Source organism: Colossoma macropomum, unplaced genomic scaffold, assembly GCF_904425465.1.
Source record: "Colossoma macropomum unplaced genomic scaffold, Colossoma_macropomum, whole genome shotgun sequence".
In the NCBI taxonomy this organism is placed as follows: Eukaryota; Metazoa; Chordata; class Actinopteri; order Characiformes; family Serrasalmidae; genus Colossoma; species Colossoma macropomum.
In genome coordinates this window covers 1,139,170-1,157,227 of record NW_023494797.1, presented here as the reverse complement: position 1 = coordinate 1,157,227, position 18,058 = coordinate 1,139,170, and the positions used below count along the sequence as shown (strand labels likewise).

General features: G+C 37.4%; 1 protein-coding gene across 15 annotated transcripts in view; it reads left to right on the top strand.

Annotated features, from left to right (window-relative positions):
- The window catches only part of dgkza (diacylglycerol kinase, zeta a), a 194,775-nt gene that overhangs the window by 113,224 nt on the left and 63,493 nt on the right, over positions 1-18,058 (top strand). For 7 of the 15 annotated variants that reach the window (XR_005008007.1, XM_036583983.1, XM_036583984.1 and 4 more), the window contains 16 exons: positions 702-779; positions 862-933; positions 2,532-2,588; positions 3,504-3,599; positions 7,558-7,626; positions 7,939-8,010; positions 9,176-9,292; positions 10,231-10,302; positions 10,395-10,490; positions 11,130-11,212; positions 11,319-11,379; positions 14,462-14,575; positions 15,254-15,394; positions 16,137-16,215; positions 16,496-16,551; positions 17,573-17,635. Coding sequence is in view for 14 of the 15 variants with exons in the window: in XM_036583983.1 (XP_036439876.1) it covers positions 702-779; positions 862-933; positions 2,532-2,588; positions 3,504-3,599; positions 7,558-7,626; positions 7,939-8,010; positions 9,176-9,292; positions 10,231-10,302; positions 10,395-10,490; positions 11,130-11,212; positions 11,319-11,379; positions 14,462-14,575; positions 15,254-15,394; positions 16,137-16,215; positions 16,496-16,551; positions 17,573-17,635 (1,326 nt within the window). In the remaining variant the exon portion in view is untranslated. The remainder of the gene's footprint in view (positions 1-701; positions 780-861; positions 934-2,531; positions 2,589-3,503; positions 3,600-7,557; positions 7,627-7,938; positions 8,011-9,175; positions 9,293-10,230; positions 10,303-10,394; positions 10,491-11,129; positions 11,213-11,318; positions 11,380-14,461; positions 14,576-15,253; positions 15,395-16,136; positions 16,216-16,495; positions 16,552-17,572; positions 17,636-18,058) is intronic. The other 8 variants (XM_036583985.1, XM_036583986.1, XM_036583980.1 and 5 more) reach the window with 3 other exon arrangements.

Sequence of the window (18,058 nt, the reverse complement as noted above, 5' to 3'; positions counted from 1 at the left end):
CTGTATACCTGCAAAAAAAAAAAAAGCGATTCTACAGGTAAACCATATGGACTGACGACAGATTAGATGTTTTGGTTAAATTAGATGTTTTGTTGATTTTCTAAGAGAAACTAAGTACAGAGAACAAATATCTGCACAATTTTAGTGCACAATTACTGTTTATTCGCTGAATTTAACATAATGGGAAAAAATAAAACATAAACTGTGCCCTGTGCAAAAACTATGGCATTTTAAATTCTGCACATAAACAAATTGTGCCCAGAAAAAGTTTTACATTTTTTCCCTGTCATAGATATCTTAACTTATTTCCACTTAGAAAGTCAACAAAGCATGTAATTTGATGGGGGTGTTCAAACATTTGCATAGGCCTGAAGGAGAGTTGGAAATAATTAATTCAAAACGCACAGAAGCCAATTGGCAGTTGCTTCAATGTATATCTACATCAGAAATTTCACCACTTTTACAACTGACATTAAATTAGTGAACTGGTTTTGAAAAGTGTTGAGTGTAGACTTTTTTTTTTACTGTAAAGACGGTCGTTTATTCAGAATTACAGACTGGCTCACCACTAGATTTAAATGCAACTTTTAAAAATCCTTCCACAGGTTGCCACCTGTTGTAAACTTTGCCAACTGGAGTGTTTTGTCTTAAAGCAAAAAAACATTTCAAATATTTATTTCTCTCTCTCTTTCTTCCCATAGCAAAAATCTGTTGCCCGAAAGAAATGCGCTGCTTGCAAGATTGTAGTTCACACCATTTGTATAGAACAGCTAGAGAAGGTGAGTGCTGTGTCTTTCAGCAGTTCTTGACAGGGGGTGTGCCCATCACTGCTTCATCAACCAATCATGTCCCTACCCTCAGTTATCTCACAGGAAGCCTCAGCCTCAGGGGGAGTGGCTTGATGAGCTGCCACACAAAGATCCGTCTTTCAGAGTGAGACCACCACGCACCCCTCCCTCTTTTCTTTTCACTTTTTTCTCATCTCTTATACTTTTTGATCGCTCCTTCTTCTCTCTCAGATTGAGCTGGGGCTAAAGTGTCACCCGCACACACTCCAGTGGCATTACTACCAGCAGTGCAAGTGGGGTAATCACACTGGGGAATATAGCGCAGTGGAACTGTGGTGTCAGGGCTCTATAATGTCTTAAAATTATATTGATATTTTGCCCGCATTAAAGCACCAACTTAGTTGAGACATAGCAATTTTTTTGTTTAGTTTTTTTTTCTACTAAAGGTTAGTTTTTTATGGGGGCCCATAAACTCATAGGCTGCAACTCTTCCTACAGATACTGAAACAGTCTATCCTGATGATGTCTGAAGCGAGTTAGAAGTTAAGACAGGAATCTGTTGGGTTTAGTGCAGAGATTTTACTGCATAATCACAGGGATTTAGCAGACTTGATGTCAGGAGCTAGTTGAGGCAATACAGAGGTTACTAAAAAGCCCAGAAAAAGCCAGTTAAGGACCCCTGCGCAATGTCTGTGTCCTCTGGCACCTCTTACGCAAAGCATTGCTGCAAAATTAACAAAATACATGCTCACTTTTTAGAGCAGCAAAGGAAATAGAGCCAAAGTCCATCACTTTCAGTTTATGAGGAGTTTTTGGAAGATCTGTGTCTGCTTCCAGAAACAAATACAAAGCCTTAATTTACTGATGATGTTAATAAAAGCAGAATTTAATCAGACATTTTTTTCCTGTTAATCTTGCAATCATAGTTAATATTTTTTCTGTGTAAAGTATTTACCAAACTGTTTAATAATGCAGCAAGTGTATCTTGAATAATTTATAAAGATTTTATTATGCCTTATAGGTGGTAGTTACAGGGCTTTAGTTACGGCCTAGTTAGTATTACTGTATTAGTAGAGACAAAACCAATGAACAGTACAATATTGTAGCATAGTATAGGTGAAAGTTGGAAGTCGGATCTGTCTCAGTTTATAACTCACTGAACACTGCCCCTCTACTCTTCTTTTCACTGCACCTTTGATTGGCCAACTGCTCATTTCAATCAGGTTGATGTGGTTTGGTTTAAGCTCATACTGGTGATGCTGTCCTGTTTATATTGTGTTGTGAATTTGCATGGTAAATAACACTTCTCTGGTTGGTCATCATCAGGTGAAGGTGATTAATAATGGTCAAATATGCCCATGCTTACTAACAAACTTGGGGGCGGGAAAGGAAAACTGTATGGAAATGCTCCTCCTGATTTCATTGTTCTTCTTTTAATGCAATAACATTGATTAAATCAAAATGTCAGATCTTTTTTCATACATAATGTGTTTCTCAACTCTCAAGTATAAACAAACTGATATTCTCTTTAAATTCAGTGGAAAAAGTCTCATTGGGGGGATGAATATTTTTTGTGAAAAACATTTTTATGAACACTTAACAGTTGCATTTCATTATAGATCTTTGTATTTTATTTATGTGGTCCTTGTTTGGCAGATTTCCACTGGACATCTGGTAATTCCAGATCATCTCTTCATTCTAGTGCAAAGTCGTGTTTGTACTAATGTAACACGTCTGTTTTAGATCAATTTCAGGTGTAAACCTTCATTCAGGGAATCAGGCTCTCGGAACATACGGGAGGTGAGTTTTTAGGTTGCAGTCACTTGTCTTTCTCATCACCCAGCTTTTGTTTTTCCCACTTTTTCCTACATGTTTTCCCTTGTCTCTCGTGCTGTGTGCCATTCCAGTGTTCAGAGCTCCATTCAGACAGTCATTAGCTTCTTAACCCCTTAAACCCAAAGGGCCTGTATGTTTTGCCACACTTTAGTTCCTTACTCTCATCATTACTAAAAGCCAAACTGTGTACATTTTGGGGATTTGGAGGATCTCAGGTGGAAATATGTGATTGCTTGCAATAGGGAGATGAACATATTGTTGTCGGTTATGCTTCGGACCCCTTCCCCGAGCATGTTGAAAGAGTATTCAGTGAGAACTCAGTCAAAATTTGGTGAAGGGCATGTCTTCTGATGATGTAAGTGAATTATCTACTATTTTCATCATATCATCATGAGATCTAAACATTAAGCTTTGTATGTGTGTGTGACGTTAATATGTAAAGATGTATGACATGGTCCGAAACATGCGAAATCCGACCTGAAGCCACTGACTTTTAAATTATTTTTTCAGGTTTTATAGGGAAACTCACAGCAGTGTACGGACACTGTATTGGCATATGGCATGTTTTTCTCAGTTTTAACATAAAAATCTTACATATTGTACCTTTTAATTTATAGTGTAGTTTCATAGTAGTAAATAATATAGTAGTAAATAACTGATAACAGTTCCTGAGTAAGAGGTCTGAGGATTAATATCTGAATAAGAAATCTTTGGTTCAAGGGGTTAATTATGCTTTGTGATTGCTGTTGAAATGGAGCTTTCGGCTTCTTAAAAATTTCTACCTTCTGCTTTCATATCTTCTTTCTTCCCTTTTTAAAACTTTCCATCCATCCTGCGCCATTCCTCTCCTGTTTTCCCATCATGCCTTGCGTGGGTTAGCCCGCCTGGCGTCGCAGAGTCATAAAAGGTCAAGCTGCTTGGGAGCGAATCAAGCATACTGCAGCTAACCGCAGGTCACATGTACCTCTCACACAGGTATTACGCACACATACAATGCACACATGTTTGTGTATTCTACATGAGTGGAGCTAAATGCTGCTTTGCTACACCTAAACCCAGCCCTAACTTTCTCTTCAGCTACCAAAGAGAAATACTTTGTCTCTTTGACTTTTTGAAATAAATGCTTCATTAAAAGCTCATTCAAAATAAATCATAATTTTTTCCTCATGAGTACCAGCCAAATGTCCCCACAGTGTCTTACATTTTCTTGCTTTTTATCGTGCTGCACAGAAAAGGCCTGGGCGATAGGGCAGTGTGATCAGATGTCCCTGATGAGTACAAAAAACCTGACGATGATGTGTAAAAGCCGATATTTGCCATGTTGGAAAACAGACAGAGAACTAGATATTACTAATTTACAGTTAATCTGTTTGGTAAATATGTTGGAAAAAGTGGTTCATGTACTGTTAAGAAATGTGCGAGTGCATGAACCAGTAGTCTCTTCACCGGAGAGAGAAAGAAGTGTGTTAATAAACTGCTTGTTAGTTCTCTCTGCTACATACTGTAATGGCAGCTTTACTTACCCTACAGCTCTTCCTCTTCTTCTTATTTTACTTTAAATTTAGCTTTAGTTCGTGGAACCGAAAATATATGCCAGATGCTTTGGAACTTAAGCTTACCTCAGTGTGACTCTCTGCAGCAACTGAGTATAAACATATACAGCAGCTAGCTCTAGCCTTGAAACATTTAGAAATAAAGTTCTTCTGATCCTTGTCTATGGCCAGGAGACAGGATCAGATAAAGGTAACAAATGATATTAAATAATATGTACACATTATGTTGTGTTCACTTTTACTATTAAAACATTATAATGGTTAAAATTGGGCCTTAAAAAGCTGTTGGGCTTCAGTGGTAAATTCCCCACTGTCTATGTTGCGAGTTTCCCAGAGTGTGTCTGGGGGGGGTGGATACAGCTTAGGTGTCCTGGTGGTTCAGATGAGTTAACTTATGGAATTATGAAAATATAATGCCGTATGGTTTTCTATAGGGGTACATAGCTGAATTCCAAACTCCAATACAACAATGGAAAACATCTATTTTTTTCATTTATTAAGCATGTAGGCATGGCTTTAGATTCTAAACTTGCAGTCTAAATTTTCTCCAGCGAGGGTTGCCGTTATCATGCAAGTTGTCATTAATCTACACCAGAAGGACTCTCAAAAAGGCATGTTTGAGTTTTTAATTGATAATCAGAATAAAAAGTTGTCTGCCAAAGTTTGAACACCCTCAGTCAAATTACATTTTGTTGTTTTGTGAAAGTGAAAATAAGTTAACACATTCTCTACAGGGAATAGACTTAAGTATTGTGTTTTTCTGCAAATTTAGTGCACAATTGCTGGTTATTTGCGGAGTTTAACAAACTGGAAAAAAAAAAAAACTTGTGCCATAACTTTGACACAGGCCACATTTCATGTTGTTTTTCTCCCCAATATGTTAACTTCAGCAAATAAACAATAATTGTGCATGAAAATGTGCAGAAGTGTGTTCTCTGTAAACGATGTGTGATTATTTTCACTTAGAGAATCAACAAAACTTGTAATTTGACCCGACGTTCGAACCTTTAACTATATGTTTGTATTTGTACATTTCATAACAATTTCAAATTTAAACAGAAAAATAAAAAAAATCAAGACAGGATAATTGCAATGGAATGTGGTACAATTATTTTCCCTAACTAAAGGTACTGAAGATGTACCCTTAAGAGTAGCCCCCCTTAAAAACATTTGTACCTTGAAAGGAGTAGTTTTTTCAGAGTATGTGGTTTCATTAAAAGAGCAAAATGTACAGCGAGACACATCATTTTTATAATTGCAGCTAAATACTGCAATGCCTACTTTTAACCCTAACCTTAACCTTAACCTTAACCTCAATACCCCAAAGGACATCTTTGTTCCCATTTTTCAAAGTTTAGTTTTTCAAGCTGCATTTTGTTTATTTTGCATATTATCCCTCGTGGGGATCAACGAGATTTTCTCACAACATCAAAGTTTTCCTGTCATTGCAGGGACATGTGGTTTGCATAGTGATAGTCAAACAAAGCACACACACAAACATTTTCTGGGCAATAGATAGATATTGTTGCATACACAAAGCATTTAAATCTATTATAGCATCATGTTTCACTGAGCCAGCTTGTTTAGACTTTTCGTAAGCACTAATGTTACGGACTTCACTAACACACTCCCAACCCTATGGACTATTACTGTTCAGATTACATGTACCACCCTGATATCATTACCCACAACATTCTATCCTTCTTCCATCACTCCCTCTCCAGTTCTGTGTCCTGGGCTTATATACAGTGTATCTCATATGTACATAATTGTGTTTGTTGCCTTCTACAGTGAAGTGACTATGTGTCCAGTGTTTTAGTGCACGAGTGCTGATCTATGATATTTTTTCATACTTTGTTGGAAGTATTTTACATACCAGAAATGCCTTATTCTAAGACCCTAGCAGTTTTGTTTTGAAATGCTTGAACTGTATGGTTGCTAATGTAGAGTGCCTTCCAGAATTATTGGTACCTTTGATAAAAATAAATTAAAAGGCGTTTTAGAAATGTTTGTTATTCATTTTACACTGAATCTTATCTTTTAGTAAGCTTATTCAAAAAAGTCCCTATTATCTCTTCAGAGTTATTGCTGGCCATAAAAAAGAATGGTGTAGTTCATATAAATCATTTCTCACATGTAGCTTATTGACAAGGGTACAGAATAATTGAGTAATTATTCTTTGCTACTATGCGTAAATGTTATTTATAAAGATTTGTACTTTATTTGAGTATTATTGAAATTAAGTACTTTGTACTCTTACTCAATTACATTTACAAGAGAAAAAACATGGTTCTACTTCTCACGTTATCATTAAGACCTTTAAATTACTTAATAGCCAGAAGATTTCTCTTTTTTCTTGACAGTCAGTTGAGTTTCCATGCATTTAAAGTTACTATTTGTATTAAAATATCCATCCAAATTTATAGCAATGTAAAATGGAAATTTGCCACTCCACTACTACATCGCACACCACCAAACAAAGATTACGTTATTGTGAGAAATTGTATGGTCGTGATACACAGTGCACTTTTCTTAGCATATCGTGGATGTTCTCAGTGCTTAAAAAAACACTGAACAACTACATGTTTCATTACAAACAGAGCATAATTAGACCTGTTTAATAGGTTTTAGTGCAGTACAGATATACATGTCGTGATACATGTTGTACGTGATACATATTGTGTCTCATGAAACTGCCCTTGTTCCATACTTCCACTGTTGATTGCTTGAGATTTTGATGAAGTGCAGTGTTGCTTAGACATCGTCTTAATTTTTCTGCCCCTGCTAATTGACAGAAGCAGCAAATTCTATTAGTGTGAATTCTAAAGTTAATATGACATTTGTGTTTATAAGTGGAAGAGGGATTTGAATTTGATGAAAAGTTGTTGTGCATAGAGTTTTGTTTTGCCAAAAGTTTTTTTTTTTTGTATTTTGTCATTTTTTTTCTCCTGACATCAAAAAAAGTCAAAGTACATACTCAATCATGCCAGTACAGAATGAAAATCAAATGGAAAGTTATTTATATGACTATGATTATGTAATTTCTTAGTTTAATGTCAATAATGACATAATGTGAGCTAAATGTATAGCAAAATGACAACATTAACTTAAAAACACCAAAAGTCTTTTCTATGAGTGCCAATAATCGTGAAGGGCACTGTAGACTTAACAACTAGAACTAGTTGATACTTTGATATCTTATATTGTCTTTTACTAATGGACTAATTCTTTTAGCTACTTTGCTGCAGGCCAGCTATAAAGGAAAAAACTCTCCTTCATTCCTGATTACTGAAGTTTTTAATCAACAAGTGCTTTAGTCCATGGCCTTAGGACGATGAGATCAATGAGATTGGACTGTGCTTCTTCTGTTTCCATGGCAGCCTACCATTGTGCGGCATCACTGGGTCCATCGACGACGACAAGAGGGGAAGTGCAAACAATGCGGGAAGGTGTGTGTGTTTGTGTGTGTGTGTGTGTGTGTGTGTATGTGTATGTGTGTGTGTGTGTTTGTGCGTGTACACAGCTCTTCAAGTATGCATCAGTAGGCCAGATGCGAAACCCATTAGAAATACATGACAAGATGCAGATGTTGCTGTCAGTTTCTTTCGATAGCTTGTCAACAGCTTGTTGGCCACAGACATGAGAAAAGTTGTCACAGTCGGTTTTTCTGTAGATGTTTGCACATTTTAATGCCTGGATTAATGATGGCAATCTCTCAGCATTTGTGTAATTGCTGTCTGTTGCTTTCTGTGTGTTTACAGGGATTTCAGCAGAAGTTTGCCTTTCACAGTAAAGAGATTGTGGCCATTAGCTGCTCTTGGTGCAAACAAGCAGTAAGTGTGATTAAATGTGTGTATATGTATGTGTACAAGTGAAATTTGAGTGTGCACATGACATATAGTTCTGTGCAAAAGTCAGAGACCACACTTCATTTATTTAATTTCAAGTCAAAACAGCCATTTAGTATAAGTTATAAATGCAATGAAATGGGTTTCCGTGGCTGAGCAGCTACACACAAGCCTAAGATCAAAATGCACAATACCAACTGTCAGATGGAGTGGCGTAAAGCATGCCGCCACTAGAACAGTTTCTTTCCCTTACAAATGCTCATCTGGATGAATGGGCAAAAATTCCCACAGATACACTCCAAAATCTTGAGGGGAAGAGGGGAAGCTGTTACAGCTGCCAAGGGGGACCAACTCCATATTAATGTGATGTCATAAAAAAAGCTCTAGTAGGTCTAATGTGTAGATGTCCCAATACTTTTGTCCATATATATATATATATATATATATATGGACATACACAACAGCAGGAAAAAAGCAGAAAACATATATAACAGAAAATTACACAGAAGGCTCAAATCTAATTATTTAAATTATTTAGATAGGTATTTAGTGTGGTGTGTCCACCCTTTGGCTTTATTACAGCTTCCTTTTTTTAGGGAGGCTTGCTTTCAGTTTTTCAAAAGAAATCTGCAGGTATATTTTTCCACACAAGTTCAGTCTTAGCAGTTGGTTGCATGTTCTGCTTCTCACAATGCAAGTAATCCCAAGCACATTCATTGATGTTGAGGTCTGGGCTCTAGGGTGGTCAGTCCATTGTTCTGAGAACACCGACAGCTTCTTTGTTTGATTTACAGATGTTCTTCTTTTTTGTCTGTTTATTTTCTTAGTAACAGCTTTTCAGACCCATACTGTTGAGTTGTCTTCTCACAGTGAACATATATGAATTAGATAAGAAGCAAAAGTGGAGCTTGATTTTCTCCTATCTCTCTTTTTTAACTTCAGTTTTGGAAGCTCATGTTTTTTTTTTTTTCCTTTTGCAAGTGGAAAGTTGCAAAGTGCAAGTTTCCTGAAATATGAATAGCTTATACTAAATGGCCATTTTGACTGAAAATTAAATAAATGAAGGGTGTTTTTTTTTAACTACTGTATGTGTACACATACCTACATTCAGTATCACAATGTAACGTGTATTATATCTCTTTTTTTGTAGTATCACAATAAGGTGACATGCTTCATGCTACAGCAGATTGAAGAGGCCTGTTCATTAGGAGCTCACGCAGCAGTTATAGTACCTCCTACGTGGATTATACGTGTTCGTAGACCTCAGGTACACCCATGCACACAGTCTTACAAAAATGATTGTGGTTGTTGTAGCTTTATAAACTTACTGTGCTTATAGAGCCCAGGTGAATATATGGACATGAAAGCTGTGGTCAGGTCGAACAAAACTAAAATTGGTCTGGAGAGAGAGCCAATGCACTTCAGTGGTAAAGGACGCTGGAATGCACACACTGAACACATAGTGTGGAAACATACTGCAAATTTGCGAACGTTGGAGGCATTAACCAGTACAAAGCAAGACCGTGAACTGTGGTGTCTTCTTTCTGAAAAACATGAAATGGAATGGAAACATTTAGATTCTTGCCGCTCTCATAAGCTACATAGTTATTAAACACTAGCTTTTCACTGAACTGCGTGTTTCCTACACTATCATATTACATCAGGACCACGCATAATCGCCTGATTTTTACACCAGGGAAAGAAAACAGCAAGGGAAGAAGTCTGGTGTGACTGTGACTTAAGCTTACCATGTACAATTTGTTTACATGGAAGCACTCAAAATTGTTTCAGATAAAAGAGGTTTTGTTGAATAATTTGATATATGTCATGTATTTATTGGACTATTTTTTTGGAAAATAATGGACTTGGGCACAAAAATTGCAAGTTGTGTCAATGATCTGTGTGTGTGTGTGTGTGTGTGTGTGTGTTCTATTATATCATTTGAAAGTGCCAGGTGTTCTTCAGATTGTGGGAAGGTCTCAAGATGAATCAATGGAAATCATCAAAAATTACTTAGAATAAAATCATTTTACATGGATAAATAAACACAAACGTATATATTTAGTGTATTGGCGATAATTCAGTGACTTATACATTACTACCCCATCCCAAATGCACACATACAAATGCAAATGGGAAATTTGGCAGATTTGCCCAGCAGAGGGCAGCGGTGTACTTCTAACGAACATGTATGTCTTCTTGCAGTCCTCACTAAAATCAAGCAAAAAGAAGAAACGGACCTCATTCAAACGCAAATCCAGCAAGAAGGGAGCAGAGGTGGGAGTGATTTTCTCTTTCAGCTGATTTTAATTTTTCAACAAAATCTACCTCTTCCTCCATTAAGCACTTCTCCCAAACTGCCCCAATAGGAAGCACGATGGAAGCCATTCATTGTGAGACCGATTCCGTCTCAGCTGATGAAGCCACTTCTAGTGTTTGTAAATCCAAAGAGCGGAGGAAACCAGGTCAGCCACTTAATCACAGCTAAAGGCGTGAATCACTGAATCAAATGCGATTCACAGGCATGAATCACTAAATCAACTGGCATTCATAGGCACGGATTACGGAATCAAATGGAATTTATAAGCATCACCAAATCGGAGTCATACATACAACACAAAATCACACAGTAAATTACTGGATATTAAACATGTTGCACACAAAGATTACTGAATCAGCAGTTATACATACATCATTGGACAATAAGCAATTTTAACAAGTATTTCAAGTGGTCATATGATACGGTCTTCAGTAGTGCAAAAGTGACCCCTATTTGCAGCTGCTTTCACATATTGAAAAAATGTTTTCTGATGTGTTTCCCTGGGCTGTTTGTGAATATTCTACAGAATGTATTTTCCTTTCACAAAACCTGAATTGATCTATTCCCGTAATTCTTTTGGGCCAAGTCTTATTTGTGTTTCACACATGATTTTTAAAACATGTTAGGGTCCCAAGCAGTAAAGAAAACTAAAAAGTTGTGTGTTAAAGCATCTTAAGTCCATTCAGCCAAGGAGCTATTGTTGGTCCAGTGGCATCTATACAATGCAAATGCAATTTTGTTTCAAATCACAGCAGTAATGGACTTCCTGACCTCTGTCTTCCAGGGGGCCAAAATAATCCAGTCCTTTATGTGGTATTTGAATCCTCGGCAAGTCTTTGACCTGAGCCAGGGCGGACCTAAAGAAGGGTACTTAATCTTGTCTGCCTGTTCTCTACAATAACAGAATATTCATGTGAATGTAGGACTTTTCTCTGAGCATGCATGTGTATGTGTGGGGTTATGTCTGTTTTAGGTTGGAGATGTATCGGAAAGTTCACAACTTGCGGATTCTGGCCTGTGGTGGTGATGGCACGGTAAGTGAGAGCAAATTATTAAAGGAATAATTTGATAAAAAGTCAAATTTACACAATTTTCCACTAACCCTGGATGTAGGATCAGCCAAAACATGTTTGGATTCTACTACTTTAGTTTAGAACTTGAGCTGCAAAGATAACATTGCTAACTCTAGGGTCCTGTTTCAATACGTTTTTACATGCCCTCGCCAACTTTGACTCACCACTTGAATTTGCGTTTCGCCTACATTGCACAAGTGGCCACTCACAGTACAAGGGGAGGAGGGGACAGTGAGGAGTGGATTATTTAATCGGAACACACTCACCCTCAGCTAGGTTAGCCTCATGGGCTAATTGGCAGGCCATGCAAACTTTCAAAAAAGTTTTTTTTTTGAGAAGTTTGAACATAACATTAAATAAAATTTGATCTCTATTCGCTAACCGTTTTACCTGGTTATAAACGTTGGAGTAGAGCTGTGATGTAGTGCCTTTTGGTGTTGTTAGCATTGTTGCCTTTAGCATGCTAACTAGCAAGATATCAGAGTAAAGTTGTATCAGCAGTCATGTTTAACAGATGGAATAATTTGCAACCTAAAGCCCAGCAAATCGAATGTTATGGTTTTGAAATAGTAAGATTTAATGTAGTTGACTGCTATCGCGTACAATTAGCTTTATCATAGCAATTTTAGGTTTGAAAAGGAAAATAACATACTAACATACATCATTCGCCTGGATAAAGTAATGGAACCGCCCTTAAAATGACAGTGGAGTTACCCCAAAGTGAAAATAATGAGGCCAAGTGAATGAGGGCATGTAAAAACCAGAATTGAAATGCGCTATAGAACTCAGTAGTCACCTGAATAGCCCAAACTGTTTTTGTAAAAATACATTCTCTCAAACCACATTCACATCTTCATTAAGGTCACACAGAATAGTCAAAGTGGTTTAGGACACTTTCTGACTTACTGTGGACTGTAAATATTAACAAAACCTCGCTGTGAGACTACAGGGTTCTGTTTTCGAAAAACCCCTTCAGGAGTAGGAGTGATGATCTAGAATCAGTTATTGTGACAATGACCATCATAAATACTGAGGAATCTGATCCAAGATCAAAGCTCTATTTTATGACTGCTTTGCGATTAGCAGCCCTGGTGTTGTCTGAAATGGCTGAAGTTTTGTTCATTTTTACAGTTCACAGTCAGTTGTACTGGATCCTAAAATACATCAACTAGTCTACATTAAGACCTGGATGCAGTTAGAGTGGGTTGAGAGATGTTTTGGTGAGGTATTTTAATGGAAACGATTTGGGCTATTTGAGTGACTACTGAAATGTAGGGTTTGTTATCAACATTAACCTCGCAGCTACAGATCTAAAGTAAAGAAGCAAAATTTTGACTCACCAAATTATTTTTCCAAGGCTCAAAGGCCCATCCATGCCCTATTTTACACCGAACACAACCCCTTATACATACTTAATGTCAAAACCAGGATGCTGAGTCATACGCTTAGAAAGTTTACCAGATCCAAAACTGAGAAGAATTATGCTGAAGTGTGCAGCAGTGTCTGCAGATATAATGCAAGGAGTGCTGCGTATGTACACTTGTGCATGAGTGTATGTGTCTGCGTGTGTCCTGGTTTGGCTGTGTGTGGTGTCATCTCTGAGTAATTAAGAGCATTAGAGTTTGGATGAGCGCACAGCTTGCGGAATACCCCTATATTTCACACACTGACATTTATCCACCCAGGAGGATTTCAGCACTACCGCCTCAAGCTGCACAGAAATATGGAAAAAATAAGGGATTTAAAAATCTCCACAGTGTCCTGGGGAAGTGAGTTTCTGGGGAAAATGTGCAATCTTTTTTTTCTTTATGGAGTTGTTCTGCAAAGGAACATTGCATATGCAGAATAGGGCATGACCAACATACAGTCATATATGTATGGGCACCCCAAACTTACAGATTTTGTTGATTTTCTGACTGAAATTAAGTACATATCTTCACATCTACATTAGGTGCATTCTGCACATTTTAAAGCACAATTACTGTTAATTTGCTAAATTTAATATATTGAGGTGAAAAAAAATATAATGTGGTCTGTGCAAAAGTTATGGCACATTAAATATTTTATGTTTTATTTTTCTAATATGTTTAACTTATCTAATAAACAGAAATTGTGCACTACAGTTTGCAGACAAATTCCATATTTAAGTGTGTTCCGTATAGAGAATGTGTTAACTTATTCTCATGTCGAAATTCCACATTCATTTGACCAGGGGTGTTCAAACTTTTACATACAACCGCATCAACTACTATTTTGAAAAAATAAAGAAGTTCTTGTTAGTTTCTACTGCATTAATATTTGTCTGTAATGTAACATAATATGATAATTTTACAAGTAAAAAAAAAACAAAAATTAATAATGCCCAGTTAAGTCTTTTTAAAGAATTTGCTTAGTACAGTATGTTTGCACAGTACTGTATATATACACAGACCTACTGCATTTTGTGAAAATGTTGTTCTGACGTCCCCATAATGGCCTCACATAATATAGAAATTCATACTCACATAGAGCCTGTTTACACCTTCAACTAACTTGTATCATGTTACAACCATATCTGAATAAATTTTGGCCAGATTCCATTTATAAATGGAATCTGATTGTACTTCTGAATAAATTTTGGCCAGATTCCATTTATAAATTGTATATGATTGTACTTTTCCTGCATAAAAAGCACATCAACCCATGCACGCTTCTGTTTTACTTTTGTTTATTTTTTTCACTGTTATGATACGGCTCAACAAGCTTGGCGTAAATGATTTCTGGAGTGGAGAGGATGAATGGAGAGGATAAATGATCCTGGAGTGCAAGAAGAATCTTGGTTTAGGGTTACTTTAGTCTAGTGTATCCTCCATCTTTCATTTTATTGTTTTTTTCTTTCTTTCACTTGCTAGTCAGCACCCACTTGAGTCCTGGGGGTGTTTATACCTGGCTTTGTATGCAGTCAAGTGAAATCCCAATAAGATCCAGTGACCGAAAACATTATGCATGGCATAAACAGGCCCACAGACACTCTCTGAATGGTTGTTCTCTCTGACTTTTCCAGGTGGGCTGGATCTTGTCCACTCTGGATCAGCTGCAGCTAAACCCACAGCCTGCTGTGGCTGTACTTCCTCTGGGGACAGGAAATGACCTTGCCAGGACCTTGAACTGGGGCGGGGTGAGTGAGTGCAAATGCACTAAGAATAACAGAATGTGTTTCTGTATTAATGCGAAACACTGCCAGAGTTTCTTGCTTTTTGTACTGTGCTTAACTCTACAATATATTCCAAAAGAAGCTTACTCCTAATTGTTATCTCATCTTTGGGGGAAAAATTTAAAGGGTCCGTATCATAGAAAAAAAATTCCTCACTTTTTTTTTTTTAAATAGAAGTGTTTGATGTGGTATGGAAACATTGTTAAAGGTACAAAATGTACTGTTCACTCCCTAGTCCATACAGTCCATATATGGAGACTAAGCTACGCACATTTCCATTTATCCACCTATTCAGCCTACAGCAGTTTAACTCTGCCCATTCACGCTGAAGTTATGCAGAGTGTTGTAGCCCAGACTGCTTTTTGAATGAGATGTAATTCAGCATAGCTAATCAAAACAGAGATAATATCAATGTTAAAGCTAAAAACAGCCTCTTTAAATATAAGGGATAAAGAGAGAGTGGAAAATGGTCCTGTAAAACTAATTGTGATGCACAAATGTGGGCCCCATGAAAAAAAATACAAGAAAGCTGTAGGATATGGTCCCTTTAAGTTATTGTGCCAACTTGATAGCCTGGCACAGTTAAATACTGGAAGAGAAAAAAAAAATTATAATTTGTCGTGTGTGTGTGTTTGCGTGTAGGGGTACACAGATGAACCTGTGTGTAAGATTCTGTCTCATGTGGAGGATGGCAATATTGTGCAGCTTGATCGTTGGAACTTGCACGTGGAGCCAAACCCGGAGGCAGGGCCAGAGGAGAAAGACGAACAGGTCACAGACAAGGTTGGCTCTGCCCCACCTTCAATCACTCCATTCTTCCTTACTTTGGCTACCATTCAAGTTTACAGTCACTTAAGATTTTTTTTGTTATTTTATATGCAGTAATACCTTCTGTAAATTTAAATATTACTAACCACGTAGTTTTAAATATTTTATTGAATATTTCAAGTATTTTCTCTTATATTAACTCCATTCATCTTGACAGTCACAGCTTTCTACTGTTTGAAACCTGTGAAGGTCAACATCATATTACAGTTACTTTATACTCTTATCCATAACAGTATATTATGGGGCTGGGTATTAGCAGCTATTTCACAATATGAAACAAGTAACAAAACATAACCACATTTGATTTTCATCCAGTGGGTTTTAATAATATAGACAAATTGCACAGTGAAAATGGTATGTATCCTTTGATATCTTGACATCTTCAAAATGTGTTTAGTTTCATTTTAAAACTTGTGCATCAGCCTAAATTATGCTACTGAAAGCATTGATTCCAAACTTTTGAAAAGGTGATTCCAAAGTTTTGAAACAGTTGTGTACTAGTAGTGCACCTCATTTAGCTTAGTATACAGGGATTTAAACAGGTATAACTGGTGTGTGTAGGTAAACCCAACCACTTCACTTGAGTTTGATTGTGTTAAAATGTGTACTTGGGTAGAGCAGTGTATGCCTCACCTTTGGCTATGAACTATTTGGCATGTTAGGCTGCTTTCACAGTCATTTGTTGTCTGTTCCGCAGCTTCCCCTGGATGTTTTTAACAACTACTTTAGCTTGGGCTTTGACGCTCACGTAACTCTGGAGTTTCACGAGTCTCGAGGTTTGTGTAATGATACCTTCTACCTTATTTTAACGTTAGCTACTTTAACTCAGCTTTATATGTCTGTTATACATTAATGTTGTTAAACAAACATATGCAGGTGTGACTACGTGTAGGTGCATAGTTGTCTGTGATATTTTGTGTGTGTGTGTGTGTGGGTGTGTGTGTGTGTGTGTGGGTGTGTGTGTGTGTGTGTCAGGCCTCATTTTTGTGTGTGTGTGTCGGGGGGGTCAGGTTGACAGGTGCTAATTGAAACACTAGCCTTTCTCTCTCTCCCCAGAGGCGAACCCAGAGAAATTCAACAGTCGCTTCAGGAACAAGATGTTCTATGCGGGGGTGAGTGGGACAGGGAATGAGACACCCTTGTAACACATGTGCACACACACACACACAAAAAAACAAACAAACAAATGAGGGCTGAGTCTTTGCAACACAACAATCATCATTATTTTCTGCGGCATTGAAAACTGCCCTGGTGATTGTCAGGAAACACAACTCTGAATGTCCTCAAACCCTCAGTGTATAATATTTCACTGTGATCATAGTAATGATCTTATATTACATTAAGCATAATCATTACTAATAAGCAGATAGTGGTGCACAGTTAGCAAAATGAAAAACAGAAAACTGTTATGAAGTTCAAGCCTCATGAGGTGAACTAAACGAAAAATTGAATTAAAAATTAAAGACCAGGTACACAGAGGCATTGTTCAGCGAAATGAACAACCAGGGCAATGCACAGACATTTTGAGGGCCAGGGGCTTAGGGGTGAAAAAGGCAGCATTAACATGAATTAAACTTAAATTAATCCAACATATTGCAGACTCTGCTGCTAAGAGAGGCAATGTAATCATGTTTCAGAGTCAGTCAAACTTAGTGTTATGTTTTTCCTAAGACGGACAAAAAAAAAACTAGCGTTACTGCTTAAGCTGGGTTTTGAACCCCACTCTCCAAAGTACAAGGCTGCAACATTACCCACTAAGGAAGAGTGAGCAGAAGGACAGGGGCTCAAGCCCCCCCACTCCCCCCCATGGTCTCTCTGTGCATGTGCCTGTGAACAACCAGAATAGGCTCTAAATGGAGACTTCTAATCATTTGTGAAGAGTGATATAGATAAAAGCCATTATATTTTGCCTCTTGATGAGGCCTGTCGTCAGCGAATACTTAGCAGCAATGCATCATCAAAATTGTTTAGGGCAAAAAATGTCATGTAAACACATGCGTTGCATAATTTTGCTTAAGCTTAAGTGTTAAGCAAAAGCAGCTTTATTATCAAACAGTGTGACTCATTATATGATGATTGCAGTGATGATGGTGGTGGTTAATTTATTTAACATCACTTTGTTGTTTTTTCCAGACTGCGTTCTCAGATTTCCTAATGGGTAGCTCCAAAGACTTGGCCAAGCACATCAAAGTGGTGGTGAGTGTAGAATGAACTACATCATTCTCACATCTAATAGCACTTACTGTGTTGGTGTGTGAGTGACTGAAATTAGGCATACTAGAACATGGGGGAATTCTCAGGGCCTTCTGGGCCTATTTGTGTCTAGGAACTCAAAAACATGTGCAGATTTGCATTTAAACCATGCAAGGATTGTAGTAGTACTTCATTTTTTATGTTTTGGTTGGAAACAAAAGTGTTAACATCAATGGAAAATTGGCCAGTCGAGTTTTTTTTCCTAATAGTATCCAGTGAGGTACAGCTAGGTTTATAGAACTGGACTGAAGACCATTCACTTTAAATTAACTAGCTGTATTATTAGGAAGTGACCATGTAATTAATCAATCATGTTTTGAATAACAATGGGTGGGACCAGTTTTGTAAGAAAACAGATCACTCTTG